General features: G+C 51.2%; 2 protein-coding genes across 3 annotated transcripts; one reads left to right on the forward strand and one right to left on the reverse strand.

Annotated features, from left to right (window-relative positions):
- Positions 1 to 372: 372 nt before the first annotated feature.
- TMEM109 (transmembrane protein 109) lies at positions 373 to 9,631 on the reverse strand. Of its 2 annotated transcripts, none has more exons than XM_087422852.1 (4): positions 9,337 to 9,631; positions 3,482 to 3,729; positions 2,424 to 2,526; positions 373 to 1,973 (listed from the first exon to the last, which is right to left on the reverse strand). In XM_087422852.1, exons 2-4 carry the CDS (start codon positions 3,716 to 3,718, stop codon positions 1,585 to 1,587), a joined length of 729 nt encoding a protein of 242 aa, XP_087278978.1. In that variant the 5' UTR covers positions 3,719 to 3,729; positions 9,337 to 9,631; the 3' UTR covers positions 373 to 1,584. The 2 variants fall into 2 exon arrangements, with proteins under 2 accessions (XP_087278978.1, XP_087278977.1); XM_087422851.1 differs by having other exon boundaries at positions 3,482 to 3,726; positions 9,337 to 9,629.
- A 4,829-nt stretch (positions 9,632 to 14,460) lies between these two features.
- Positions 14,461 to 25,036, forward strand: PRPF19 (pre-mRNA processing factor 19). The gene is made up of 16 exons (XM_004437436.3): positions 14,461 to 14,672; positions 16,380 to 16,529; positions 16,713 to 16,789; positions 17,567 to 17,708; positions 17,791 to 17,864; positions 17,958 to 18,020; positions 19,187 to 19,228; positions 19,354 to 19,428; positions 19,780 to 19,855; positions 20,017 to 20,126; positions 21,592 to 21,747; positions 21,985 to 22,054; positions 22,296 to 22,381; positions 22,685 to 22,855; positions 23,005 to 23,110; positions 24,875 to 25,036. Exons 1-16 carry the CDS (start codon positions 14,654 to 14,656, stop codon positions 24,970 to 24,972), a joined length of 1,515 nt encoding a protein of 504 aa, XP_004437493.1. The 5' UTR covers positions 14,461 to 14,653; the 3' UTR covers positions 24,973 to 25,036.
- The last annotated feature ends 2,952 nt before the right edge of the window (positions 25,037 to 27,988 follow it).

The following is a 27,988-nucleotide window of genomic DNA, read 5'->3' on the forward strand; positions in this document are numbered from 1 at the left end:
CCTCCACAAAACCAATCCAATCTATGGGCCTGGTTGAGAACCACAGTGCAGGAAACTCCTGGGGGGCGGGGGGCAGGCAGGTCTCCAGGCTATGGGCCAGCCTTTGACACTCCTGCACTCCAATGGTGAAAGGGGTACCTTCCTCCCCCACATACACACTATTCCAACAGCTCCGGGCCAGTCAGTTCCTGAAAGTTTTGTAATGAGGGCATGCCTTCCTCATTCCTCACTCCTGGAGGCCTTCTTTGTGCTCCCTCCCTTCCCCCCTTTCTCCTAGCTTCACATTGCCTGATGTAGGGAAAAGTCTAGAAAGCCAGGCGGCTCCACAGAAGTGGGTTTAGCTGTAGAGCAAGAAATCAAAGCAATCCGGACTTTGAGTAAATACATTTTATACGGAACAAGATAATAAAATAGCGTGCATTTTATTTAAAACCAACCAAGCGCTGATAAAAATATATATCACCGTAGCTGTGATTCCATGTCAAACCTGAACAGTAAGCACTGGGCGTTTATTCTTCATATCATGTGCTGGGCCTGGCAGAGGAGGACATTCACCTCCAGCAGAGCCTCAAAGGAAGAATAAGAGTCCTGATGGAGAGGGGTCAGCCGGCAGGCTCCCCTGCTCCCCGCAGAGCAAGTGGAGGGAAAGAGCTGTGTGCGCATCTCTGGTGGGTCTGCTCTGTGCTTCCTAGGCCACTGGGGTGGGTCCTGATCAGCAACTCCCTGGTGGCACTGAGGGAGGGAGATGGTGGAGAACGGCCTGGAGCTGTGCAGACAAGGAGATGAGTCCTCCTTCCTCCTTCAGGGTCTCTGAAACCCCCACAGGGGATCTGATGGCCACTGCAGGGTCCTACTTGCCGGCACAAGCCTAGGAAGCGGTCATCTTTTGCTTTGCTGAAGGGGAATCAAGCTTCTGAGAGGGACCACTCTCTTCTTGACACAAAGCAGCCACAGTGCACCTTCCTACATTCAGTACAGGAGCGGGCAAGCGGAGGGCCCCGCTGGCTCGGATTAAGGCACTTGTAAGGGACTCAGTGTACATCCTCGGCCCCAGCCCCACGTGAGAACTTCCCCCCTTCCCATCCCCTCAGCTCCCAAGCCTCTTCCCCGTGGCTGGGCAATGAAGGGGACAGGAGCACGCCTTGAGGGACTGGGGGTTGGTGGGAGAACAGGGCTGGAGAGAGACAAACAGGAAGGGAACTGAGGACTTCAAAGAGGAGGAGCTGGAAGACAGAAGAGCAAGACCATCCGAGGAAGGCAAGGCAGTGGCGGAGTTGCGGGAGATGGCAGTGATGTTCGTTCGCTGAGAGCAGATGCAGAAGCTGGAGGGGAGGCCCCTCCGACTCTCACTGGCCGGGACAGGCTGGGAGCAGAGGAAGGGTTAAGAGAACCAACCCCAGACAGAGGACCAGCAGGGGGACCGGTCTTCCTCTGTCTCAGGTAGGGGGTCTGACGCAGAGATAAAGGTTCTCAAGGGTCAGAGGGCAAGAAAAGGGCAGGAGGGCTGGAAGGAGGGCTGTGCGACCCAGAAGCGGCACAGCTCTTTGGTACAACCAAGGTGGCTGGCGTTGTCACTTCGCCTTCTCACTCCTCCTCCACGCTCCGGGGCCCCTTGGCCGCTCGCCTCTGCCGCCAGCGCAGCTCCTCTACCTGGCGCTCCAGCCCACGCACCTTGGCCTCAAGGTGGGCGGAGGCCCGGGTGCCAAGGAGCCGGCTCAGCAGGGCGTAGAGGGTCAGCAGGGCCAGGAGGAGCAAGGCCCGGGTGGAAGGGTCGGGCACAGACCGCACCAGGGCCACAAAGCCGGCCAGGAAGAGGACAAGCTTCAGGCCCCACAGGATCCGCCCCAGCAAGGCCAAGATCAAGCCGAGGAGCAGGGACAGGAGCCAATAGACCACCAGGGCCCCAGCTCCCCACAGCAGGAAGGTCTGGACCTGGCTGGGGCTGAGCTTCAGGCCCTGGGTGAGCTGATCTCCTGGAAGGAGGAGAATCGCAGGATCAGTCAATCTGGAGTAGTGAGGGGACCGGGGGGCAGGAACCAAAAAAGGGGGAGGAACTAACCCCCTTGCAAAGGAAGACCCCTTCCCACAGGTCACAGAGACGTGAGCAGGAATCTCAGTTCTGCTTCCTGCCAGCTGTGGGTAGATTACTTCCCTTGGCTGAGCCTCTTTCATCTACTAAATGGGGGTAAAGCTCTGGGCTGTGGTAACAGCTAAATGAGATACTACGGGTGCCTTGCTTAGTCTGACATGAAGCGAAGGCCTGGGAGGTGGTGGTAATTAGCCTGCTCCCCAGCGTGCCTCTGGGGAGACCCAGGAGGGGTCGAGCAGCTGCGGAAAAGTCTAGACCCTGAAAACATAAACTCCCACAAACAGGAAGTGACCGGCGAAGCTCCAGCCGACCCAACCAGTTCTCTGCCACTCACCGTCTAGCCCCAAGGCACTCAGCAGCTGTGCAGCGATCCCAGACAGGGCGAAGAAGGCCACGGAGATGGCTGACGAGATGGCCCACATCACCTGAGACAAGGTCTGTGGAAGGAGCAGGGCTGAGATGAGTTCATAATTAACGACGCTCTTCTCCTCCAAGCCTCACCACCACTGCCCAGGCAAGGCTCGGCTGGAAGGTGTCTCACCTGCTTCTCAGCCAGAGGTTTGCCCACCCGGGCTTGGCTAAGGGGTCCCTTCCACAGCCACCTTCCAGGGGACAGGGATGGATGGCAGGCCATTTCTCCTTCCTCAACTGGAACCCAGGACATCTGGGCCCTCATTCAACTGATTTGCTAGAATACTTTGGTGGTAGTAGTAGGTGTACGTGTGTGGGGGGGAATCATCAAATCCTGTAGTAGTCACCCTATAAAATTGGGGTCCCCCTAGGCTCCAAGGGAATCATGAGGTGTGTGAAGTAACACCTGTAAAGATCTATAAAGAATCTGTCTAGGATGTTTTAATGAAAAAGGAGTTAATCAGCTCTACTCTATTATGGATTTTATAAAGGATCGGCTCAGCCATTTAGTACAACCTATCAAAAGTATGCGACACCATGCTTAGGATGCCATCAGGTAGAAGAGACAGGCCTGCCTGAAGCCCCTGAGTCAGCCCCACCCCCACCTCGACAGGTGGAGGAATGCACTCAGGTCTTGATTGCTAAAATAAGACTCAAGGTCAGATTTAGACCAAAGTCAGGCTCTGTAGTCACCCAGTGGCATGGGTTTATAAAGATGGCTCATTTCCCAGCCTTTCTGGCAAAGAAAGGTCAGGACCATGGGAAAGATGTGGGTGGAGCTAAAGGCCCTAGGGTAGGATGCAAACAACGAGAGTGCAAAAGGCAGGTACTGTCTGGCTTCCCTCTGTGGAATGTGGGGCTCTCTGCACCAGGGGTTATGACACACAGAGGACATGGGGCCAGGACGGGGTGGCCGTGAACAACGTCTCCTCTTTTATCTTTCCTCAGTGTGTGTCGTCACAGCAGGACCACCCTCCTTACCTCGGAAACCAGGTGCACCGTCTCTGGCCCGATCCAGGCCTCCAGTGTTCCCCGCACAGATCGACCTATCTCGCTCAAGAGATCAACCGGGACCTCCCTCTTCTGCTGGCCTGGTGACACAAAGTCTGGATGGGACTGGCATGACGCTGAGTGGAGGAGGATGAGGGCCACTAGGACCATCAGGATGACTTTGAACAGATGCTTGCCCCGTGGCGAACTGCTGCCTGTGCCTGCCATGGCTGGGTCTGCTAGGAGAGAAGCACAGAGTGAGCAGAGAGCCAGAAGTGGCATAGAAACCCACTGTCCCAGCTAGGACTTGCTCCAACACCTTCGTCCTCCCCTACCCTGTTAACTGAGAAAGGCAGAACTGGGACTTGTGACTAACGCTGGGCACAACCATCTGATTCACGGGTTTCTCTTCCACATTCTTTACCACTTGCATATTAATTAGCCAGCTAGTATTATTCAACGCCTTAGGGTAGATGAGAAGATCTCTCTAAGGCTTATTCCAGTTCTAAAAATCTGAAAGCCCGTCTCTGTGTCTTAGGTGCTATGGGCACAAAAAAATGATAAGACTCTAATCTAAGGCTTTGTCACCAAGGAGGTTATAACCTACTTAAGATAAGGCTGATATAAAACAACTTAGGGGCCGGCCCCATGGCTTAGCGGTTAGGTGCGCGCGCTCTCCTGCTGGCGGCCCAGGGTGTGGATCCTGGGCGCGCACCGACGCACCACTTGTCCGGCCATGCTGAGGCGGCGTCCCACATACAGCAACTAGCAGGATGTGCAACTACGACATACAACTATTTACCGGGGCTTTGGGGAGAAAAAGGGGAAAAAAAGGAGGAGGATTGGCAATAGATGTTAGCTCAGGGCCAGTCTTCCTCGGCAAAAAGAGGAGGATTGGCGTGGACGTTAGCTCAGGGCTGATCTTCCTCTTAAAAAAAAAAAAAAACTAAAAAGTAGCACACAAGTAGGATTACCACTGTATAACTATGTAAAGAAAAGTGCTCAGTTATCTGCTCCAGCAAAACTATAACTGCACAGATGCCATTTGCTCTGCAGGACCATCATGAGGGGTGCTATTATCCTCCTCGCCCCTACTGTACACATGAGAAGAAACTTAGACTTAGGAGTTGTTTGCCAAGGTCACAAGGTTAAGGAGAACAGCCAGAATTTGAAGCCAAACTTCTGCTTCCCCATCGCATACTCGTTGGGAGTGAAAGTAATGCAGCGGAGCTGAACTGTGGCTGCTCATTAGAATCATCTGGGAGCTTCACAACATACTGACGCTTCTGTCCCAAGCCCAGAGGCTCAGATGTCACTATCTGGGTGTGGCCCAGGCTTAGACCTATAAAAGCTCCCTGGTGATGCCACTGTGCAAAGTCGAGACCCACTGACACAGAGTGAGCTCAACTCTCCAGCCCCCAGTGTAGGCAAAGGGTTAACACACAACCTTTAAGGAAAGATATTGTTAATAAAAAGCTAACCACGTGCCACCTATCTCATTTAATTCTCACAACAACCCAGCAGGTGGGTATTGCTATTATCCCCCATTCTACTGATGGAGAAACCAAGACAGGATAAGCAGTAAGTGAGGAATCCAAGATTTGAATCGAGGTGCCTCTGGCGCCAGACCCCCTCACACACACCACACTGCTGTATCATCTCCAACTTAAGCCTCTGAAATGATTTAGACAGTCATACAATGGACTATTCATGAGGTAAATAGACTTGGGATGTCCCAATCATCTCTGTGAATTACTGATGACAATTCACTTAACCACTCTGTGCTCTGACCTCATCTGTAACAGGATGCTATAGGCAAGTTAAGACCCAACAGGTACGGACTCATTGAAGCAGATGAGGATCAGCCAAGAAAAATGTGTTCAATTCCGACTTCTATTTGCCACCATGCTTGAGAAATGGCAAACAGCACCAGCAAATCTCCTATTCTCTTCCAGGCTCAGAAAGGAACCTGTAGCTCCAGGGAGTTTCCATGATTCAGACCCAAGGATCAGAGGCTAAGCCATCCCAGAGGCAGGAGCAGCCAAGTATTTGAAGTTTTGCAACTTTAGGGAGTTGGATAGAGATCTGGAACCACCAGGATGGAGGAGACGGAAGAGAAGATGTTCCCAGTCTTGCTTAGTGGGAAGAACGAAGGTCCAAGAAAGGAATCTAAAAATATCACATTCAGGCATTTTCTGGATTTCTTTTTGTTTTTGAGGAAGATTGGCCCTGAACTGTTGCCAATGTTCCTTTTTTCCTCCCCAAAGCCCCAGTGGGTAGTTGTATGTCATAGTTGTACATCCTTCTAGTTGCTCTATGTGGGACGCCACCTCAGCATGGCTTGATGAGGGGTGTGTAGGTCCGCACCCAGGATCCGAACCTGCAAACCCAGGCTGCCAAAGCGGAGCATGTGAATTTAACCACTATGCCACTGGGCCGGCCCCACTTTCTGGATTTCTAAGTCCCTCCAGAGACCTGTAGGATCAAGCAGGGCTGCAAAATACACAATTCCCGTGGAAGCAGGGCTGCAAAATACACAATTCCCGTGGAAGGAGCTCAGGCTGAGAAGCCTTCTACTCTTTTTTGGCACAAATCAAGAACCAGATGGTTCCTGCCTGCCAGTGGTCGGCGATGAGGACAGCACAGGTCAGTTCCTGAGCTATCTGGGTCATAACCACACTGGGGACTAAAGAGCAGGGTTGCTATCTTGGGCTGGATTCTATATCCAAGGACCTCCACCAAGAGGAATCAGATGTCTTCTCCTCCATTCTAAAAGGTCAGGGTGATGTGAGCTGCTTCCCCCATGGCAGCCTCCTGCATTCTGTGCCAGCCTCAACTTTTAAGCGGCCATCTGCCCTGGTCGAGAGGAGCTGGGGGACTGTGAAATAACTCTCTACAGTGAGGCTGGCATTGCCCTGCTAGCTGACCTTCTGAAAGGCACCGGAAACCAAATCTAACAGGATTCTGGAATGTGCCCTGTGCAGATAAGAGTGCAGGTTACTGGCTGGTCCGTTTTTCTGAAGTTGTTTTCTTTAACAGGATTCCTTCTCATTTCTTCCAGGTTAATCTCAGGCAGCAAGAACCTGACCCACTGCCATTACACCTCCTCACTTCGTCCCAATCAAATACTTTTCATAAAGAGATGCCATGTAGTCAAGAGCTAAGCAGTCTCCTGCTCTGAGAGGAAGTATGTCTTAAAGGTCTTCACCTCCCGCAGTGCCCAGCCTCGGACAAATAGTATGCACACAACAACAACAACAAATTGTGTGTATACACACACACACACATATTTTTTGTGTTGCTTTATAATTTACCAAGTGCTTGTTATGTCACCATCTCATTTAACTCTTACAACAATCTTATAAGGTACTGCTACTCTCCATATTTTACTCAGAAAACTATGGCTTAGAGAGATCAAGTGACTTGTTCAAGTTCACCAACAGAACTGGCACTTGACTCCAGAACCCAGGATCTAAATCTTATCCTTTGGCTTGTTCCACACCCCCACGCTGCTGATCATAAGACATGGTCCCTGCCCTCAAGGCGCTTCGGGTTCTGCCCCAAATCAACCAGCTCAAAGGGAGAGGACATTCAGACTGTCATGAGGAGACCACACACCAGGAGATGACCTACCTGCTGGTCATGGTTTTGCACCAAGAGGTATGAGGGCAGCAAAAAGAGGGACGAGACCTGCCACTTCTGTTCAGGCAGCTGCAGTAGGGCCAGGCAGGGCCAGGAGAAACCGGCTGAGCTGGGGAGCCTGCTTCACTTACTCTGGTGGTGATGGGCACTATATGTTTAGCTGTGGTTTGCTAAGAGGGCAGGGTGGGGCAGTCCACACACCCTCTGCCAAGGCTTGTTCCTCTGATTAGTTTCCTTTCACACTCTGAATCACTACGTGGCAGGAGGGGCAACTGATTTGGTGCCCTCTGCTGGCCCTGATTTTCCCATCATTGCTCAGAGCTGCCCCTATGGAGCAGTGGTTCTCAGCTCTGGTCACCCATCAGAACAGCCAGGGGAGCCTGTTAAAGCAAGAATGTCTGCATCCGGGGCCAACTTACTCAGACTCTCCCAGAGAGGGGCTTTCAGGCTTCTGTTTTTAGAGCTCTTCAGGGATTTCTGATGCATAACCAGACAGCTGCCACAAATGATCAGCAGCACAGGGAAAAGTCTACTTTAGGCAAAGGTCTAAAAGTGCAGCAGTATGGGGCCGGCCCCATGGCGCAGCGGTTAAATGTGCGCGCTCCGCTGCTGGCAGCCCAGGGTCAGATCCCAGGCGTGCACCGACGCACCGCTTGTCAGGCCATGCTGTGGTGGCGTCCCATATAAAGTAGAGGAAGATGGGCACAGTTGTTAGCCCAGGGCCAGTCTTCCTCAGCAAAAAGAGGAGGATTGGCATGGATGTTAGCTCAGGGCTTATCTTCCTCACAAAAAAAAAGTCAAAAAATAAAATAAAATAAAAGTGCAGCAGTGTACCAAGGACCCTCCACTTCCGTCCCAGGCTCAATTCCGCCACAAACTAGAAGCCACTACCTTATGCCTATCACTTAACCTGAGTTTCAGTCTCCTCAAATGTAAAAGGAGGTTAGGAGTCCTTGCAAGAATAGAAGTATAATGATGTACACCTGAAATTTTTACAATGTTATAAACCAGTTACTGCAATAAACAAAAAATAAAAAAAAAAGAAATTAATATTACAATTTACTGAATTTAAACCTTAATATTTCACAACCAAACTAAGCTAATTTAATGAGACGCTAACAACTCTAAAATACCAAGCTGGAATAGGAATAAAGTTTGTTACCAAAAAAAAAAAAAAAACAAAAAGTCGTTGCAAGAAGTTAACACGTTTCTGCAAGAACTCTGTAAACTGTAAACATCTATAGAAACGTTGCAGTACACAAATTGCCAATATACCTAACTCATTACAATGTAGCATTAGTTAGTTTATATGCCTGCCTCCTCCATGAGACTGAGCACCTGCTGGTCCGGCTGACACTAACTTTTCTTGGAATCCCCAGCGCCTAGCATAGAACCATGACTAGTAAATGCTTGTTAAATGAGTATTACAGGTCCGCCAAGAGGCCGTGAGGGTAGCAATGGGGAGCCATGGAGAGATAGGGAGAGGGGGCTTATTTTACAGTGGATCTAAATATGCAGCGGCCACCGGAACAGAACAGCTGCGTTAAAGGGAAGCTCCTAGATGAGGCGATGCTGCCACTGAGGAGAATAAAGTCAGCGTCCTGGCAGGTGGGGGCGGCCCCCGCTAAACCCCTGACAGCTGCTGCCCAGCAACTGTTTGGGGGCAGGGCGACGGGCAAAGGGGCAGCTTCCCAGCCGCGCCGGGCTCTCCCCAGGGCCCAGCCTCCCTGAGACAGGGTGTCAGTGGCATGTGCTATTTCGAACAGCGTGTCCCCTGCCAAGCCCTGCTGGGTGGCGTCGCTGGAAAGGGACACGGCGTAGCCCATAGGTTCGGGGTACCCCAAAGGGCTCAGAGCAAGGCCACGGGAGACTGGGCCGCGGGGCAGGAGGCGGGGACTAGGGGCTCAGCGCTAATCTCGCCCCCCAGTCTGGCAACCGCTCCCCGCTCGGCCGAACCTCGGAGCAGCGCTCGGAACCTTCCTCTCCGCGGAAACGCATGCCTCCCCTGTTACCTAGTAACGACGCCCCCTGTTGCATAGCAACGAGGATCCGGGTCCCCAGTTTGTTTCCCCGCCGCCCGACGTAGGACCCCTCCCCAGTCATGCTTTCAGGGCCTCGCGGCATCTCCCTGCTCCGGCCTGCAGGGGCTGCCGCCTCCCCGTCCCTCGTGCCGCCGCCGAGCGCCGCTCTCGGCTCGCACTCACCCGGCTCCAGCTACTGCTGCCCTTCACGTGCAACTTCGCTAAAACGCGCCACCAAACCCGCGCCTCAATACTGGGGCGTTGGTTTATCGTCTGCGCACGCGCAAGGCTGGAGGAGCCCGAGGACCCGCCGGCCTCCTCCACGGTTCAGACCACGGCAGTGGGCGCATGCGCCGTACTCTCTCGATTACGTTTTTTTTCCCCCAAGCATTCCTCCCGAGAGAAGAGTGAGATCGGAATTTCGAGCTGGGAACGGAAGTCTCTGGCAGGAAAGGAGAAGAAGTGACTACTGTATAGCTGGGCTGTAAAGTGAGTAAACTGGATCTTTGAATTTGGGATCGAAGCCTATCCGCCTCTTCAGGCCCTCGGCATTTCGGGCAATGTAGTTCTCGAGCTACATATGCCTCCAGGGGCATTGTGGGAAATGTAGTTCTAACGAAGAGGCGCCAGAGGGGACCTGGTGTTTTGAGAAACTTTTCGCGCTAAAAAGGCACAAAGGAAAAAGGTGTTAGAGAAGAAGTTAGAGGCACACAACGCTGGGAAAATGCATCTGCTCCTTCTGAGAGCAATTCCACACCAGCACTCTGCAGATAGCTCCCAAACGTTCACTCAATTTTAAAGAAAAGGAACCAACTCCCAGACCCCATTTCTATAAAAAGGCAGCAAGCAGTACCAGGGGGAACGACCAGGGACTTGGCAAAAGGTGATCCCTTGCCTGCTTTGTGATTCTAGGCATCCCGCTTCATCTCTCTGGGTCTCAGTTATTTCAACTTTACTATAAAGTATTATAAAGTTCTAAAAATACCATTTCGCTCCACTGTAGGTGTGGAGATTCATGAAATAACGAGAGTGAACATTTTAAAAAAACATCCAAGATGCTTTGGGAATGCTTTGATCACATTGACTGCCATAGGGAGGCTGCCCCTTTGATGTTAAAACAGTTCCTGAAACCCAACACTCTAAAGCGGAACTCTTTTGTCCCCCGCTTCCTGAATCAGCCTTCTAATTCTGCCTTCTTCCCAGACTGCACACTCTAGTAGCATCCAGTCTGTCACCTCTTCCAGTTGTTGCTTTCCTTCAGATGTTTCTCAGACACATCCATCCTCCTCTGGACCCTCATCACTTCCTGCATCAGCGAAGGGTCTCTGTTCCAGAACAGGCTCTGGTAGCATTCTGAGCCTCACTTTCCAGTCTTTCTAACAGTTGCAACTTTACATTTGCTTGTGAGATTTGTGATTTGTAGAACTACCAATCTCAAATCACAGACTTCCCTGTGCAAGAAACATAATTTTCTTTTTTTCCTATAAGGAGTTCATTTCTGTTCAACTCTGTTTTCCATCTAAGTGTTGTAGAAACAATCTCAGATAGTTCAGGGTTCTTCCTCAGATAGTTCAGGGTTCTTCCTACCCTTGATTTTCAGCTTGTACACACTTTTTGGAAAATTAATTAGGGCCAAGGTTGTGGGGGTGGGAATTCATTGAATCCACAGTGTCAGTTGTTTGAGCTATATCGTCCTGCCTGATCCTCCGTCACTTGTCCACACAGGTTGCCATTTAATCTTCCTGGGAAATAGAGCTTCTTCTGGGTTATTGGCCAATGTGTCCCCTTGCTTCCCAAGCAGCAGCAGCCTTGGCGGGGGGAGCAGGGCATAGAGTTCCTGTCTTGGGGACCCACCAACAGCTATCCCCTATGTCTCCCTTCCCAGCCTAGGGAATCTTTATCTCCTCTAGGGGGAGACTGGGAGAAATCTGAGATTGAGGTTTTTTGTGTGTGTGTGTGTGAGGAAGATCAGCCCTGAGCTAACATCCATGCTAATCCTCCTCTTTTTGCTGAGGAAGACTGGCTGTGAGCTAACATCTATTGCCAATCCTCCTCCTTTTTTTTTCCCCAAAGCCCCAGTAGATAGTTGTATGTCATAGTTGCACATCCTTCTAGTTGCTGTATGTGGGACGCAGCCTCAGCATCGGGTGTGTGCCTGGGATCCGAACCCGGTGCCGCCAGTAGCAGAGCGTGCGCACTTAACCACTAAGCCGCGGGGCTGGCCCTGGCTTGAGATTGAGTTCTTACCTGTAATATTTACTCCAAAATCAGTTGCCCTGAATCCTTTCTATTCCATGAGGGGCTGGCTTTGAAACTCAGAAGGCTTGAAAGGACTCCCTTTTTCCTCCATTCTTCTGTCACAGCCATAAGCTCCCCAGTATAGGGACACTCCTCTGGTTTTGCTCACAGTGGAATCCCCAATGCCTAGTACAGTGCCTTACTGGCACACAATGGGTACTCAATAAAGATTTGTCCAATAAATGAACCACTGCATCTCTCTCCTTCCAGTCTGTCCTCCAACCCATCCAGTGAGTGTCTTCCAGAGGAATCTTCTGGATGTGTGGTTATCACTGCATAGCTCAACTGCTCTTCTGCTGCCAGCCCAATCAAGTCTAACCACCTCTGGTTCAAGGCTCCACCTAAATGGATCCATTTTATTTCCTACCATATCCAAGTACGGAAGATGCCTGGCCTGTCAGGCAGCCTGTCATCCAACCAACAATAGTTATGAAGTTCCTCCTATGTGTCAGGCACCATGTTAGACTCTCAGAAACAACAGTGGCTAGAACAACTATGGTTCTGCCATCATGGAGTTTACAGTTGAATGGAGAACCCAGACATCGAACAGATACTTGTAAATAATTAAATGATTATAGTTATCCAGAGTGGCCCAGAGGAAAATTACAGCGTGCTGTGGGGACCAAACTTCAGTCAGGGGTCAAGAAAAACGCTCCAGAGGAAGTGCCATTTAAGGCGAGACTGGTGTTTACATTGGAGGGGATGGGAGGGGAGGAGAAGAAAGGAGGGAGTTGGGGAAAGTGTTCCAGACAAAAATACTGGAACCAGCCAGAGTGGGTAAGTCTGAGGACTTGAAAGGCCAGTATGGCAGGAGAGAAGTTGAGGTGAGACTGTGAGGGTCAGAATGGGCCAGATGGTGCAGGACGTGGGGGTGAGTTTCCTCTGCCAGAACCACTCCCCCTCATTCAGGTCTCAGCAAAAGTGTCACCTCCTCGGAGATGCCCTCCCTGAATATCCTGCCTAAAATAGTCCATCCCTCTGATCCACAGCACCTCCTATCCACCTTACTCTGATTTGTTTTATTCTTAGCACTTACTCTCTGGAATTTTCTTCTTATGTGCTGATTGTCTATGCTCCCCCACCCCCCAAACACAATGTAAGCACCAAGAGAGCAGAAACCTTGTCTTTCTTGTTCATCATTTGTATCTCCAGTTATCAGAACACGGCCTGGCACCTAGGAGGCACCCAACCAGTATTTGCTGAATGAATGAAAAGCCTGGGGAGTATCAGGAATAGAGTTTTCATTGAAAGTAGATCACTGGCTCTTCTGAGGAAAGTGGATTAGAAGGGGGCCAGGCTGGAATCAAGAAGACCAATTAGGATGCTATTTTATTGGTGCAGGGGAGAGATGATAGTAGTTTGGACAATCTTGCTTGGCTTTAGGGATAATGATAACAAACATGAATATTTATATTGTACTTACTATGTGTCAGGCTTAGTTCAAAGCATTTTTTTAAACATTAACTCCTCACAACAACCCTGTGAGTTAATTCAACCCTTGTTATCACTCCGTCCATTTTACAGATGAGGAAATTAAGGCAGAGAAGTTCACACAGCTTACTAGCTGAGTGGAGCTGGGGTTAGAACACAATCCGACTTTAGAGTCCACGCCTTTAGCCACTATGCTGTCTGCCTTTCATACCTGCAACTTTTCTTCTTCTCTCCAAGCTTTTGCTTATGCTGTACCTGCTCTTGAGCTGCCCTCTATTCTCCTTCTCTTCTATCTGAATATTGCCCATCTGTCAAAGTCCAGCTCGTTCACACCTCTCCAGCGAAGAAGACTTCACTGACCACACCTGTCTCTCCTGCTGCTTTGTCTGGATCCCACACCACATGTTCTGTACATGATTCCTGAAAGTATCTTATCTTTGTCGATGTAAATAATCCGTAATCAATCTATAAATCAAAATTGGGGTGGGTTTATTACGAGCCAACTTTTGAGGACCATAGCCTGGGACCTTCCTTCCCCAAGGAAGGAAGGGCACCAGAGAAGTGGGGTGTACAGAGCAGTTATATACTGTCAAAGAGCACATATCACATATGATTGCAATGTCCCTTTTACAATAGCCACAAGATCGCCCTGCCAGATTGCCCTGCCAGAATAGCTATTGATGGACACAGAGCGTGGCAGGTCTGCTGTCTCGATGGGCGTGGCTGGTTGCAGGTCTGTTCTCAAGTTGGGTGGTCACAGGATGAGTGCAGCAATCAAATCCTAGCCTAAGGAGAAATGCTTATCCTTAAGGAAATGCCAATGTGGGGGATGTTGCATCTTTATCTTAAGGACATTTACTCTTCTCTTTGGGACATGGTAAAGCAGATACACAATGCATGTTTAAAGGTGACAGGCCCTTTTGGAAAAACAAACTCAGGCCTAATTAGTTTTACACCAAATGGCTTCCTCATATGCTCCAATATATCCTATTGCTTGCCATTTATTTATCACTTATAGATATCCACAAAGAATCCCACACCATCTGAGCTGGAAGGGACCTAGAAGCCATGTAGGAAAGGGGCAGAGAAGCTGATGACTTGCCCAAGATCACAGAGCAAATTGGTAGCAAAGGCAGGACCAGAACAGTTTCTTGACCCGTGTTAGTTTCTCTACCTGTCTGCATCTGTACTTTCTTCACCGTGTCACCCAGCAGTGTCCCTGGGTAGTCCGAGAAACACCTGTCTCAGAATCACATGGGGCATGCACTGAAAATGCAGACTTTCCAAGGCAGGCCCAGGAATACGCATTTTAACAAGTTCGTTAGGAAATTCTCACGCACACCAAAGACTGCAAGACTAGGGTCCCATGGCCCGGCAGAGGGCCAGTCTCAGAAAAGCGTTGCTGCATTGCTTTGGCTTTAAATTCCAACTGCATCATGGGAAATGTAGTTTCGGCTCGCCTCTCCCCTCGCCGCGGGACCGCTTTACGGAAGGAGCCGAGTCAGTCCGGAAATAGACGAGTGCTCCCTGGCGGGCCCTTTCCTGCACGGTTGCATTCTGGGAAAGGGCAGTTTCCGTTAGGTGCTGGAGGCTGAGGCGCGCGACCGGCCGCAGTCCCACGTGAAGCGCGACGCGAGCATCGCTCGGCGGGTCGCTCCCCGCTCGCCGCGGAGCGTTCCGGAAGCCGCCGGGAACCGGAAGTGGCCCGCGGCGGCTCAGAAGCTAATCCCGGAGCCCGGTGCGAGGCGCCTCGGAGCGCGGCGACGGCGCCATGTCCCTGATCTGCTCGAGTGAGTATCGGCGGCGGCCGATCGCGGGTCGCAGGAGGCCGGAGAGCCGAGCGGGAGGATCTGGGGTCGGGGCGGAGGTGAAAGCAGGGCTCCCGGGAGGCCGGGCGGCGGCCTGTCAGCACGGGGGTCCTTCTCCTCCCCCTCAGCTGGGGGTGCGTTTGCGCAGCGCTTCACAGTTTACGTAACGCCTCAAGTTTATGGTCGCAGGCATCCCTGGGGCCAGCCACCTCGTTTACGCAGTGGGGACTGGGGCCTGGACGGGGGGAGCTGGTGCAGGAATCGGGGAACCCGAGGGCTGGTGCAGGAGCCGCCTCAGATTGGCTTTGTGACCTGGCTTAAGCCTCTGGGCCTCAGTTACCCCATTTGCAAAATGAGGGCTTTGCACTGGATGTTGTCTGAGGTCCCGCCCTGGAGTCAGAGCTTCTGCAGATTGCGAAGGTCACGCAGTGAGATGGAGGCAGTGACAGGGCTGGAAGCCAGGTCTCCGGCTCCCAACCTCATCTTGCACGACTAATAAAAACAGCGTGCATTTATGAAGCCTTTATTGGTTTACAACGCACTTCCAAGTCGGTGATCTCATTTTATCCTCCCAAGAATTCTCCAAAGCAGGAATAAAGGTCCGGGCCGGGTTTACGGATGAGGGTGTAAGGCTCCAGGAGAGTGTGGCTTATCTAAAGCTGCACAGCTAGTAATTGGCAGAGCTGGGTGATGGAGCTGGGTTCTCTGACCCTGAATCCGTGCTTTTTTCATGCCTTGTACTGTCTTTCCTTTTGGTATTTTATTGTGGCATAGAGATGTTTTCCGTTCTCATTGTTTTCATCCCGTGACTGGTCTCTCATCCTTTTCTCTATTTGCGTCCTAATTGTCAAGCCCTTGACTCTTCTCAGAACCTCTCCATAAATCAAAAAAAAGGGAGGGAATAAGGAAGGAAGGAAAATGATGTCTAGAAAGAGGAACCTTCGCATTGAAAAAATTACAGGTTGCACAGTATTTTCCCATTCATTGTTTCTTTTGTATTTTGAAGAACCTCTCTTTTGTGTTCCCCACCACCATCCTTCCTCTCATTCGCTCATGTTAGATGTTAACCCAGTGCCTGCTGGGCATCTGCATTGTCCTGAAAGTCAGAGACCGGCTGTAATCCCTATGCTAAGGGGTGCACAGTCTACTGAGGCAGGCGTGTAAATGATACCTCTGTTGGGGGTTGTGGTGAGGATGAATTAAATCTCTGGAAAGTGTTTCCAATCGTGCTTGGTACGTAGTAAACACCATGTAAATGTTTTTTATTCTTATAGCACTTGTCATATTGCTTTGTAATTTCTTTGTCTAATAATCCATCTAGGCTCTAGACTGAGATTTGAGTGGCTTCATGTGTATCTCCATGTCCTGGAGTATAAGGGGTGACTAAGCATCTTTGTTCAAAAACAAGATGGGCAGGGTTATTGACTGCTCTTTAGGTGTCTCGTACGTAGTTGTTGTGCAATAATTACTTGTTGACTATCTGAGTGTCAGGAGACTGATGGAGAAGCCAGTTATGTAGCTGGAAAGCATTCTGGAGACAGGACAAAACTGGCTTGGTGTCATGTCTTGATTCCTGTGAGTTGAGTGTGGGGATGCATGGTCTTGTGGGGGGCCAGTAGTGAGTGAGGCATCTCTTTGGCCCAAGGTCCCTTTCACCACCCCTGCTCACTGCCTGCCTTTTCTCTGCAGTCTCCAATGAAGTGCCAGAGCACCCGTGCGTGTCCCCTGTCTCTCACCATGTCTACGAGCGGCGGCTCATTGAGAAGTATATTGCAGAGAATGGCACAGACCCCATTAACAACCAGCCTCTGTCCGAGGAGCAGCTCATCGACATCAAAGGTGCCCAGTGGCTGGCCTCGGTCCAGGGCCATCTTAGCTCAGAGCCTGAGAGGGTGGGAGGTGGTACCAGTGCACTGGAGGAGGAGATGGTTGTGTGTTAATGCAGGCAAAAGAGAAAAGACTGGTGGAGAGGAAGAGTCCCCGGGTTATGGATCTTCATACCTGCTTTCCCTCTCTTGGCAGTTGCTCACCCCATCCGGCCCAAACCTCCCTCAGCTACCAGCATCCCAGCCATTCTGAAAGCCTTGCAGGATGAGTGGGTGAGTCCCTGGATGAGAATTGATGTCTTCCCCACTCGAAGAGAATGGATCACTGGACTAGGACCAGGGGGTGGGAGGGATGGAGCATTAGTTTCTTTTTTGAGGGGTAGGATGATAGCAGAGGAGGAGCCCGGTTGTTGAAATCACACAGATCTGGGTTTCACGCATAGCTCCATTGCTCCCTTACCGTGTGACCTTGGTCATGTGCCTCATATCCGAGTCTTGATTTTCCTGACTGTGTGACATGGATTAGTGCCCACCTCTTAGGGTGTTGGGAGAATCAGAATAAGATTAGAGTATAAACTTTGTGACATCAGGGACTTGTTTTATTCATCAATATGTCCTCAGCACGAGAGCAGCGCCTGGTACATAGTAGGTGCTCTAAAATATGAATAAATGAATGCATACATCTTGAGGGACTGTCTGGGACAGTGCCTGACACAATGAGGACATTCAATAAATAGCAGCAGAGGCATTATTATTTCCTTTTGGTGAGGTGACAGCATGCCATCTGAGGTTTGCTGGTAAATTAAAGACGATGGGGATGGAAAAGAGTTGGCTCCCACTCCTGTCTGTGTGCCTGGTGTTTGGTGTGAGCTAGGAGCTCGGGAGTGGCTGCCAGCACTGGCATTCAGGGTCACTCAGATGCTGCCTGCATCACTGATACTGGTCTAGGCTGTGGCATAGGAGGCAGTGTCCTCTTATCAAGGGCAGGCTCTTCTGCTGGATGCTCCCTGCCCCTCCCCAGCCCCTCACACTGGTGTCTCCCTCTCCTAGGATGCGGTCATGCTGCACAGCTTCACTCTGCGCCAGCAGCTGCAGACAACCCGCCAGGAGCTGTCCCATGCTCTGTACCAGCACGATGCCGCCTGCCGTGTCATTGCCCGTCTCACCAAGGAAGTCACTGCGGCCCGAGAAGGTGCAGCCTCTCCCCCGTCACTCCCACTCTGGGCTGGTCCACCTTTGTCATATCCCCTTTCTAACATTATCTTCTCTCTCAGCTCTGGCTACCCTGAAGCCGCAGGCGGGTCTCATCGTGCCCCAGGCTGTGCCAAGCTCCCAGCCAAGTGTCGTGGTGAGTGTGTCCCCCTTCCCTACCAGCAGCCCTCCTTGTGCAAGTGTCTTCGACAGTCTATGCCTCTCTTACCCTCATCTCTCTTCTCTTCAGGGTGCAGGCGAGCCAATGGATTTGGGCGAGCTTGTGGGAATGACCCCCGAGATTATCCAGAAGGTATGTCCTGCTCTCACTTGATGGGAATGCTGAGGGCCCTCACTTTTCACCATCTCCCTTGAGTCCAGTGTGAATAAGAATCCTATCTGGGGGCCGGCCCGGTGGCATAGTGGTTAAGTGCGCATGCTCCGCTTTAGCGGCCCAGGGTTCACCGGTTCCGATCCTGGGCGTGGGCCTACACACTGCTCATCAAGCCATACTGTGGCTGCGTTCCACATACAAAATAGAGGAAGGTTGGCACAGATGTTAGCTTGGAGCTCATCTTCCTCAAGCAGAAAAGAGGAAGATTGGCAGCAGGTGTTAGCTCAGGGCCAATCTTCCTCACCAAAAAGAAAAGAATTGTATCCATATGAGGATAAAGCAGAGCAGTGCCAGCACAGACTCAAACTAGACTGGCTGGCTTTGTATCTTGCTGCCACCACTTAGGAGCTTTATGACCTTGGGCTGCCTTAACCAACCCTTCTGTGCCTTGTGTCCCTTGCTTCTAAAATGAGAATAACGGTATCTACTTTATAGACTTGTAGGAATTGAAAAGATTTTAATTACTGATAAGTGCAACTTGTGTAGCTTTTATTGTTATTGGGGTTCTTTGCAGATATTAAAACACTTCATTACGTGTCTTCATGTTTCTTTCTCTGAGGGAGATGTGACAGGAGTTAGCATTTTCATTTTACAGATGAAGAGTCTGACACTGAGATTCAGAGGCTCAGCTCACAAGAGGCAGAGCTGGCCCCTGATTCCGGGTCCAGTGCTCTGTTGTACGCACAGATCCTCCTTTGTAGGAATTGATAGTTTGTGTCTTTTCCCAGCAGTTCAGATTGTCGACATGCATCTCAGCTCTCGTCTTAGTGGAGCAGACCTGGTCTGGGGGCTCTGCAGACCTCGTTCTGTCCTCGCTCTGCCATGTGTCACCTCTGTGGCCTTGGACAAGTGACTTCACTTCTCTGAGGCTCAGTTGCCTCCTCTGTGAAATAAGGTCATCATCACCCACCTCAGAAGGTTGGGGTGAAAGTAGAAACAGAGAATGCACGTAAGCCTTTAGCAGAGAACTTGGCAGATAATGAATTCTTGACTCTCAAAGCATAGCTGTGACCAGTGTCCAGTGTGCCATTGTCATGGCCAAACGATTTGTCTCGCCTTGAGCCTGTTCCCCTCTTCTTTCCCAGCTTCAAGACAAGGCTACTGTGCTAACCACGGAGCGTAAGAAGGTGAGTCCTCTCCCAGAGCCGGGAGAGAGTTGGCTGGTGGGAGGCGGTTGACCCTAGGAGAAAGGGAGACAGGTGAATCCTACACTCATTGCCATTTTTCCTGCGGGGCTTTTTCTTTTTCTCAGAGAGGGAAGACGGTGCCTGAGGAGCTGGTGAAGCCAGAAGAGCTCAGCAAATACCGGCAGGTGGCCTCCCACGTGGTGAGTGGCTGGTCCCCACTGACTTGGAGGCAAGGGCGGCCCGTGCTGTTTCTGGGGTAGGCAGGCCAGCATGGAGAGCAGTGGGTGGAGAGCTATCCAGGACCCCTGGCCCTGTTTCTAGCCTTGGTGGCAGCTAAGTGGTCAGGACTTCTCTTCCAGCCCAGCCCTGGCTTTCCCAGTCATGCAGTGAGGGAGTTATTGCGTCCAGGCACAAAGCCAAGCACAATGGATAAGGAACAGAAGTCACTCTTGTTCCCCTTCCCTGGGGATGGGAATGGGGGAGTTGCATGGCTTTGTGGCCTGCCTTGATTATTGGCCGTGATTGGGTTTGGTGTGGCGCTCTCTGCACAGGGGTTGCACAGTGCCAGCATTCCTGGGATCCTTGCCCTGGACCTCTGCCCCTCCGACACCAACAAGATCCTCACTGGTGAGAGCCGGCCTGGCCCAGCGGGCCGAGTAAGACGGGGAGGGCGGCGGGGAGGGTGCATGCTCCTGTCCTCAGCGTGGGCTGGGGACAAGAGTACCTTCTTCAGCAAAGGGACCTGGTGGGCCTGACTCATTTTTGGATCTCATTTGGGTTCTCTCCAGGTGGGGCGGATAAAAATGTCGTCGTCTTCGACAAGAGTTCTGAGCAAATCCTGGCCACCCTCAAAGGCCATACCAAGAAGGTCACCAGTGTGGTGTTTCACCCTTCCCAGGTAAGGGGCTCTCCTAGACACCCTCAGACCCTCATTCCTGAGCCCTGTTTCAGAGGTGTAGGGTCCCAGAACCAGTCCCCTAGTCCCCTGCTGCCTCCTTGGTGAAGTGAAGTGGGCCTGAGAAAGAGCTGATTCTCCAGAGTTGGCATTTAGGGGCCTCTGTTTAGAGTCATGGGGTTGCACTTTACTTAGGACCTCCTGGCATAGTGGTTAAGTCCGCGCATTCCGGGCCCAGGTTTGCAGGTTCAAATCCCAGGCGTGGGCCTGAGGACCACTCATTAAGCCATGCTGTGGTAGTGTCCCATATACAAAATAGAGGAAGATGGGCACAGATCTTAGCTCAGGGCCAATCTTCCTGACCAAAAAAAAAAGAAAGAAAAAAACAGGGAGACGGGAAATGTATAGCTCAGAAAAGCATATTCATTGACATATTTCATATTAGGAAAAGGAAAAAACCCTACAGTGTTTAATACAAGTAAACAAAGCTCAACAAAATCTTGACTCACGTATCTGAGAAAGACAGATGTATCCTTATTCCCATGGTCCTCCAGGGCAGGGGATCAGAACTTGATGGTGACTATTGAAAACCGTGTGGTTTAAAAGAGATGGAGAATTGCTGGTTAAGAGGGTAGTGGCGGCTCGTTGGACCAGATTAATGACATCGTGGGATTTGAGTTTGTAAGTCTAGAACAGTTTGGGTCTGGGACTGGAGGATGGTGGCTGGATCCCTGCTTCCCAGTCAGCCGGCCTTTTCCCTGTACCTTCAGGAAATTAGAAATGGAAGAATAACATGGTAAATTCTTCGTAAATTAAATTTATTCACATTGAAAGCACTCCTCTCCTGCTTACTGGGAGTTAATATGTTATTTCTCTTATGAAATTGCATTGATGAAAGATGGTAGTTGGTTTTACCTTAAAGTTTTTAATGTCATAACTAACCCAAATAATTGGTTGGTGACACTATGTAAGTTCTCTCGCTGCCCCCTATTTTTCTGGTAAATAACTTGCCTCGAAATCCTTAAGTGTGGGATGCACTGGAAAATCCCCTTGCAGCCCCTTCCGGACCTGGTACAGTTCAGACCTGTGCCATCCCGGACGGTAGCGATTAGCTACACGTGGCTATTTAAATAAAATAAAATAAAAAAATCAGTTTCTCAATTGCGCTAGCCACATTTCTCTGGTCCTGGAAACAAGGCGTGGGAAATTGTGCTTTGCTTCAGTTATCCTTTTTACCACTGAGTGGTGAGGCCTCCTCCCCTAGGCCAAATGCTGTTTGATTTACCATTTTAATGGCATGTACCTTTGGTCCTCTTAGGCATCACTGGGTGAATGGATGGTTCCAGGCAGAGCAAGGCTGAAAGGAGAAGCAATTGTTGGGGTGTGGCCATCCCCAGTCCCCTTTTCTAAGATTGTCATGGTCCGTCTCTTCTGTCCCTGATATTCTGCCTCTTTGCTTTCCTTGTAGGAGCTGGTGTTTTCCGCCTCCCCAGATGCCACTATCAGGATTTGGTCGGTCCCGAACGCCTCTTGTGTACAGGTTGTTCGGGCCCATGAGAGTGCTGTGACAGGCCTCAGCCTCCATGCCACTGGTGACTATCTCCTGAGCTCCTCTGATGACCAGGTGTGGTCCCAGCCAGGGCCCTGAAGAGGCCTGCTGGTCCCCGAGCTTGAACATCCTGGGAGGAGGGAACATCTTACCTACCCCAGCTAGGTCCCCGGAACCCCAAGGGGAACATCTCCTCTCTGCTGAGAGGAGCTGGCTCTGCCAGGGTTTGCTGAACCAGGGTCTCTGCCTCCCTGAAGGGCTGCCAGAACCTGGGACCTGCTTTCTTACTGGCTCCGTTGTCTGTTTTTCTAGTACTGGGCCTTCTCTGACATCCAGACAGGGCGTGTGCTCACCAAGGTGACAGATGAGACCTCTGGCTGCTGTAAGTTGCCTCAGAGGTGCTGGGCTCTTTCTCTTCATCTACTGTTTATCATTTACTTTTATGTTTTATTGAGTTATTTGCTCATTTGTTCTTCTAAAAGTACATTTACTGCCAGTACCTGCTGAGTGCTGGCCATTGTGCGGGGCCTGGTGAGGAATGTGAAGAACAGGGCACCCACCTTCTGTAGTGCTTAGTCTCTCCCAGTGGGCTCTGACACAGGTCTCTCTCCCCTTCTCCACAGCTCTCACCTGTGCACAGTTCCACCCTGATGGACTCATTTTTGGAACAGGAACCATGGACTCTCAGATCAAGATCTGGGACTTGAAGGTAGGACATGGTGGCCTCTGTCTGAGGCCCAGGGTTGGAGCTCTTGTGACGACACAGTGTAATGAAGTGCTTGTGGCCCTGACCGTGGGGGTGTCCTAAGGGTAGAGAGACAGTGCTGCTGTGTGTGTGACATGCTGGGTGTGGTCTGGGGGCCCTGGGCCTAGCCATCCATCCCTGCGCTTCCTGCCAGCGGTCCTTCCCTGAAGGATGGAGGAGGATGTCTTGGAGGTAGGAGTTTGGTGAGCTCCGTCTTCTCCCACTTGTGTTCATGGGTGACATTTTACTACCCACTCCCAACTGTAGGAGCGCACCAACGTGGCCAACTTCCCTGGCCACTCGGGCCCCATCACCAGCATTGCCTTCTCTGAGAATGGCTACTACCTGGCTACAGCGGCCGACGACTCCTCCGTCAAGCTCTGGGATCTGCGCAAGCTTAAGAACTTTAAGACACTGCAGCTGGATAACAACTTTGAGGTGTGGCCCCTCCCGCCCCCCAGCTCTCTCGGTTGCCTCTCCTCTTCATTTGTTGGTTATTCACTGAGTTAATCTAAACTGCTTCTGCTTATCCTCAGTTCCCCCATGGTTTCTCTTCCCCTCGTGTGACTCTCTCCTGGTTCTGGCAGGTGAAGTCACTGATTTTTGACCAGAGTGGTACCTACCTGGCCCTTGGCGGCACAGACGTCCAGATCTACATCTGCAAACAGTGGACGGAGATCCTGCACTTCACAGGTACAGGCTGGCCCTGGGATCCTGAGATCTCTGGGCGCCCTGGCCCAGAGGGAAGAGGGGAAATATCACCGGGTTAGGAATTTCCAGGGGTGGGCATGAATTTGCCTATAAGGCAGCTTTTAATCACAACCTGAGGCAGTAGAGTTTAGTGGCTAAGAAAACGAACTCAGGAGTCAGACTGCTTGGCTTTAAATGCTGGCTCTGTCACTTCAAGCTGTGTGACATTGGGCCGATTCCTTAACCTCTCTGGGGAATGATAACAGTATATACCCAGTGGGGTTGATGTGAAGTTTAGATGAGTATATATACATATAAATATTTATATATATAAATAAATACGTATGTATTTTGTATGTTTATACATAATATATATTTATATGTATATACATAAAATAGCTGTATATATATAACACATATATAATATTATGCATATATCTAAATCTATACATAAATAGTTAGAACAGTGTCTGGCGCATAGTAAGGATTGGCTGTTGTTGTTCAGTGTGTTGTGTCTTAGTCAGCTGTGGGCTTGGAGCAGTGAGTAAGACAGATCCAGTCTGTACTAATGGGATTTCCAGTCAGGTTTAGGAAGCCAGTGTAGAAGGTGACTTCCCAATAGCTACTTAATTGCAGTGGTACGTGCTAGAGAGGAAGAGTATAAAATGCTGAGACAGTGGATAACAGGGTGGTGAACCTCTTCATCGTCGTGTGGCCCTGGGTATGAGCCTTTCCCTTTCAGAGCTGCAGCTTCTCCCTCTTTAAAATGGACATATTGGCGCAGCTTTGCACATTGTGCCAGCTGGTGACGTGGAGGTGGCACGCATGGTGACAGCGTGCCTGCTGCACACTCAGGAGCTACATGAGTGGCAGCTGCTACTGTCTTTGTTGGTGAAATTCTTGTCCTCATTAGCAGGTTGTGGGAAGGACACAAGATACCTCTGCCCCCATATTCTCCTGAGCCCGGTCAGTGTGTGTGATACAGAGGTGTCCAGGCCTAACTGTGTGGCCCATGGGTTTTAACCCGTCACTGGGCCCTGGCGTTCTCATTTGGAGCAGAGTTGGGTCGAGTGGCAGGCTGGAACATAAGGGGGAGCTGGTTGACTCCAGGTGTGATCCTTCACCTAGAAGGAATTTGCACTGATGCTCATGAAGAGTCCAGTGAAGAGTGTTACCCAGCCTCCTCTGCCCAGCCCTGCCCTGTATCAGGGTCCCAGGTTCCCTAGAGTCAGAACCATGAGCTAGAACAAGCCAGTGGACTGTTCAGTTACAAGCAAGGAGTTAGAACTAAATCTATACCAGCAAGCTGAGCACTGAGGTTTTAAACTGAACTGAAAATTCAGCTAAATTTTTTAGCAGATTGTGACATGTGGAAGAACAGGACTCTGTGCTTTGTCTCTCAGTGCCCCCTGTGTAGCTCACGTTCACTTCTAGGACTTGAGCTGAGCAGAGTTTTAGTTGTGCTGAAAGTTTAGATGAGGGGGTTCTGACAGTCCACTGTTCACTCAGCCCACTAACAAAAACTTGAGTGTCTGCGTGTGCCAGGCACTGAGTGAGGCCCTGGAGATGAAGGTGCAGGGCAGACTGGAGCCCTCCCCTCGGGAGTTTATGGTCAACTGGGGAAACAGACAGATAAGCAGTAACGTGCTGTGTGATCAACACTGACCGGGGAAGGACTGGACGGATGGGAGCATATCATCGGGGGTCGATGCTCAGATCCAGAGGAGGAAAAGCCTTCTCACCAGGGCCTCTTGTCTCTCTTCCCAGAGCACAGCGGCCTGACCACGGGGGTGGCCTTTGGGCACCACGCCAAGTTCATCGCGTCAACAGGCATGGACAGGAGCCTGAAGTTCTACAGCCTGTAGGCCCTGCCCCTTCTGTCAGGAGCTGGGCCTCATCTCAGTAGTGGGGTAGAGTTAGGGCTGGGGTGGGGGGAGGAAGGGGAGAGACTACTGGGGGGGGTCTGTGGGGCGGGACATTCACATCATTTCACTCTGGTCTGGGTGGTGGCCTGAGAGCCGTGGAGGTGTGGACCACCCTCACCCATGCAGCCTCCAGGCCCGACGGGAGTGGACATGGGAGGCAGAACTGCCACCCTCTGAAGGCTCAGGGTCGGAGCCCAGGGCTCTCCCCTCGTCTCGGTCACTGAGTTGGTGGTGGTGGCCATTCCACCCCCAGCTTGTTTCAGTTCTTGGGAGATGGGGAGAGGCTGAGCCCAGGGAACTGTGAAGGGGTGGGCATGAGGGCTCACGCAGGTTTTTGTAAGCAGTGATCTAGTTTCATTAAAAAAAGAAAATAATAAACATAGCCACCTCCCCGTGTGTGTCTGTAGCAGGAACCCCCGAGCTGGGTGGGTCACCGGGAGGAGCACAAAGCGGGACACTGGCTCCCAGGGAGCCCAGAGCCCATCATTCTTGTCCCCTCACAGCTCTCTTAGCTTTTTTTTTTTTTTTTTGATTGCACAACAGAAATAAAGGAAAACAAAAAAATCTACAAGCCATTTGCCAGAATGAATCTTCCATGTCCCTGCAGGCCTTGATGTTGTGTTTTATAGGGTCTCCTGTCACTGGTGCTGCCACCTGCCACGTGGGCTTGGCTTCCACACGAGCCCGGGAGGGAGGGAGAAGTGCAGGGGACAGTAGCCTTTTCATGCTGGTGAGGACCTGTGAGCATATCTATAAGGATTCTTGGTTGTAGGTGATGGAAAACGTGTCCCAAACTGGCTTAAATCAGAAAAGAGAATTTTGTAGCACTGCCATTGGAAAATTTGATGTAGGGCCGGCCCCGTGGCATAGCGGTTAAGTGCGCGCGCTCCACTACTGGCGGCCCGGGTTCGGATCCCGGGCGCGCACCGACGTGCCGCTTCTCCGGCCATGCTGAGGCCGCATCCCACATACAGCAACTAGAAGGATGTGCAACTATGACATACAACTATCTACTGGGGTTTTAGGGGGGAAAAAACAAAAAAAAGAAAATTTGATGTAGAGGTGGTTCCAGGGGAGCCAGCCAATAAACAGTAAATGAAAAAGATCAGATTACGAAAGTGCATTGTGGGGAATTTAAGTAGGGTGGGGTGGCTACTTTAGATTGGGGTTCAGGAGAGGCTTTTCTGAGGTGGTGAGAATTAAGCTGAAGTCTGGATGACAGGAGCTAAAAGGGAAGAGGAGCATTGCAGGCAGAGGGAAGGTTCTAAGGCTGGAACAATCAAGGTGTGAGAGGGATAGGAAGGAGGCCGGTGTGGCTGGAGTGTGGAGGCCGAGGGTGGGTGACTGCTGGGTGGGGCCCAGGGGGATAATTAGCACCCGTGACAACACCAGTCCCCATAGTGTTGAGGCCGGAGGCAGGATGGAGTGGGTTAAGAGAATGTGAGGTGAGAAAGTAGGGGTCTGTGAGTGTAGACAAGGAATTGTGCCAGGGAGGGGCACTAAGAACCAGGGTGTTACCTGGAGGGGGGCTGCGGGTCAAAGCACAGTGGTCCACACTGATGCAGCAGAAGACCTGCACGTGTGTGCTGCTGGGTCGGTGTTCGCGGTGAGGTGAGTTTGGGGATGCTGTATCTCCCTTGGCAGGTCAGGATGCTTATTAGCTGGTAAAACCTTTGAAAACTTTTGCAGGAAAGAAACCCATTTCACTTTTTAACCCGGTTTCCTCAAATATTTGATGAGGGGACTCTGTGTATCTGTAACCCCTATTAATTGTCCATGAACTCGCCTTTTGGAAAACATACCAAGTGTTAGCTGTAAACAGCGCGTCAGTGAACACCTGGGAGCGTGCAGCCTCTTGTTGGTTTAGGTTAGTTCTTATGGGAACTTTCCAAGAGTGGGGCAATGAGGCAGTGTTTGGAACACACAGAAGTTTCCAGCATTTGCCAGTCAGAGTACCAAATTGAAGGTCTGGCTCCGGGTATGAGAAGGGGCGGGGCGGCTACGTTGTTGTGCCTGGCTTTGGAGCGCTGACCAGGGCAGCCACCTGGGGGCACTGTCGTTACACTGCTGTCCCCTAACACTGGCTCCAGGACAGCTCTCAGCACCGCAGGGCAACCTGCCAGACAGGCGCTGTGCTCCCGTTCTACAGCCAGGACGCGAGCTCCAGAGGGCCTTGGCTGGAGGCCACCCAGTAAGTAGTGGAGCTGGGAGTGTAAGCCGTCTGGCTGCAGAGACCAGGCTGACCTCCCGTGATCAGCTAAGACGGGAAGCAGCTGCTGATGACCCGCTCCACACGTGTCTAGGAGTGTAGTGTGGTGCTTGAGGGTGGGCTCTGGGAGCCAGAAGCCCGGGTTTGAATCCCAGCTCTGCACCTCTCTGACTTGTGTCTTTGGGTCAGTTTCTGCTTCTGAGAAACTGAGTGAGTGGCGCCTGCTTCATGGGACTGATGAGGGTTCAGTGAGCTAATGCGTACGGGGAAGCACTCCACAGTTGGCTGCTGTCTTCCCTGCTTCTGTCTGCACTGGCATCCATGGCGCTGCCAGGGGGCCTGGTGGCCCTTGACGCTCAAGACCCATGTTATAGAGGTTGGTCTGCCTCTGCCTTCTTCATTCACAATCCTAATGTACATTAGGGTTCTGATGACACAAGGTGTTGGGAACACAACCCAGGCAGGGAGGTGGGCGTGTGGACTAGACTAGAGTTCTGATGGAGGTGGCAGCACAGGGGATGGCGTGTGCGGCTGTTTGAAAGTCAAGTGGGTCTGGGGAAAGGTGACATAGGCATGTCTTGGAGAAGTAAACACTCACTAGATGGACACGGAGCAGAGGAACAGAGCAGGAGTGGCTGGAGCAAGGAGAGGACCCGGCAGCCCCAAGCAAGACGGAAGGAGAGCAGAGTCGAGGAAAAGCCAGGAGGGGAAGTGGGCAGTGTGGAGGGTGGGGGGGCGAGATGGCTG

This window comes from Ceratotherium simum, chromosome 34, assembly GCF_057802395.1.
Source record: "Ceratotherium simum simum isolate JZ-2026a chromosome 34, ASM5780239v1, whole genome shotgun sequence".
In the NCBI taxonomy this organism is placed as follows: domain Eukaryota; kingdom Metazoa; phylum Chordata; class Mammalia; order Perissodactyla; family Rhinocerotidae; genus Ceratotherium; species Ceratotherium simum.

Excerpts from the sequence above, each read along its gene's own strand:
- TMEM109 (XM_087422852.1), bottom strand. The coding sequence starts at position 3,718 with ATGGCAGGCACAGGCAGCAGTTCGCCACGGGGCAAGCATCTGTTCAAA. Across the intron at positions 2,527-3,481 it reads CGGTGCACCTGGTTTCCGAG|ACCTTGTCTCAGGTGATGTG; the intron begins GTAAGGAGGGTG and ends CTCCTTCCACAG. Across the intron at positions 1,974-2,423 it reads GAGTGCCTTGGGGCTAGACG|GAGATCAGCTCACCCAGGGC; the intron begins GTGAGTGGCAGA and ends TCCTCCTTCCAG.
- PRPF19 (XM_004437436.3), top strand. Across the intron at positions 19,856-20,016 it reads CACCAACAAGATCCTCACTG|GTGGGGCGGATAAAAATGTC; the intron begins GTGAGAGCCGGC and ends GGTTCTCTCCAG. Across the intron at positions 22,382-22,684 it reads TCAAGATCTGGGACTTGAAG|GAGCGCACCAACGTGGCCAA; the intron begins GTAGGACATGGT and ends TCCCAACTGTAG.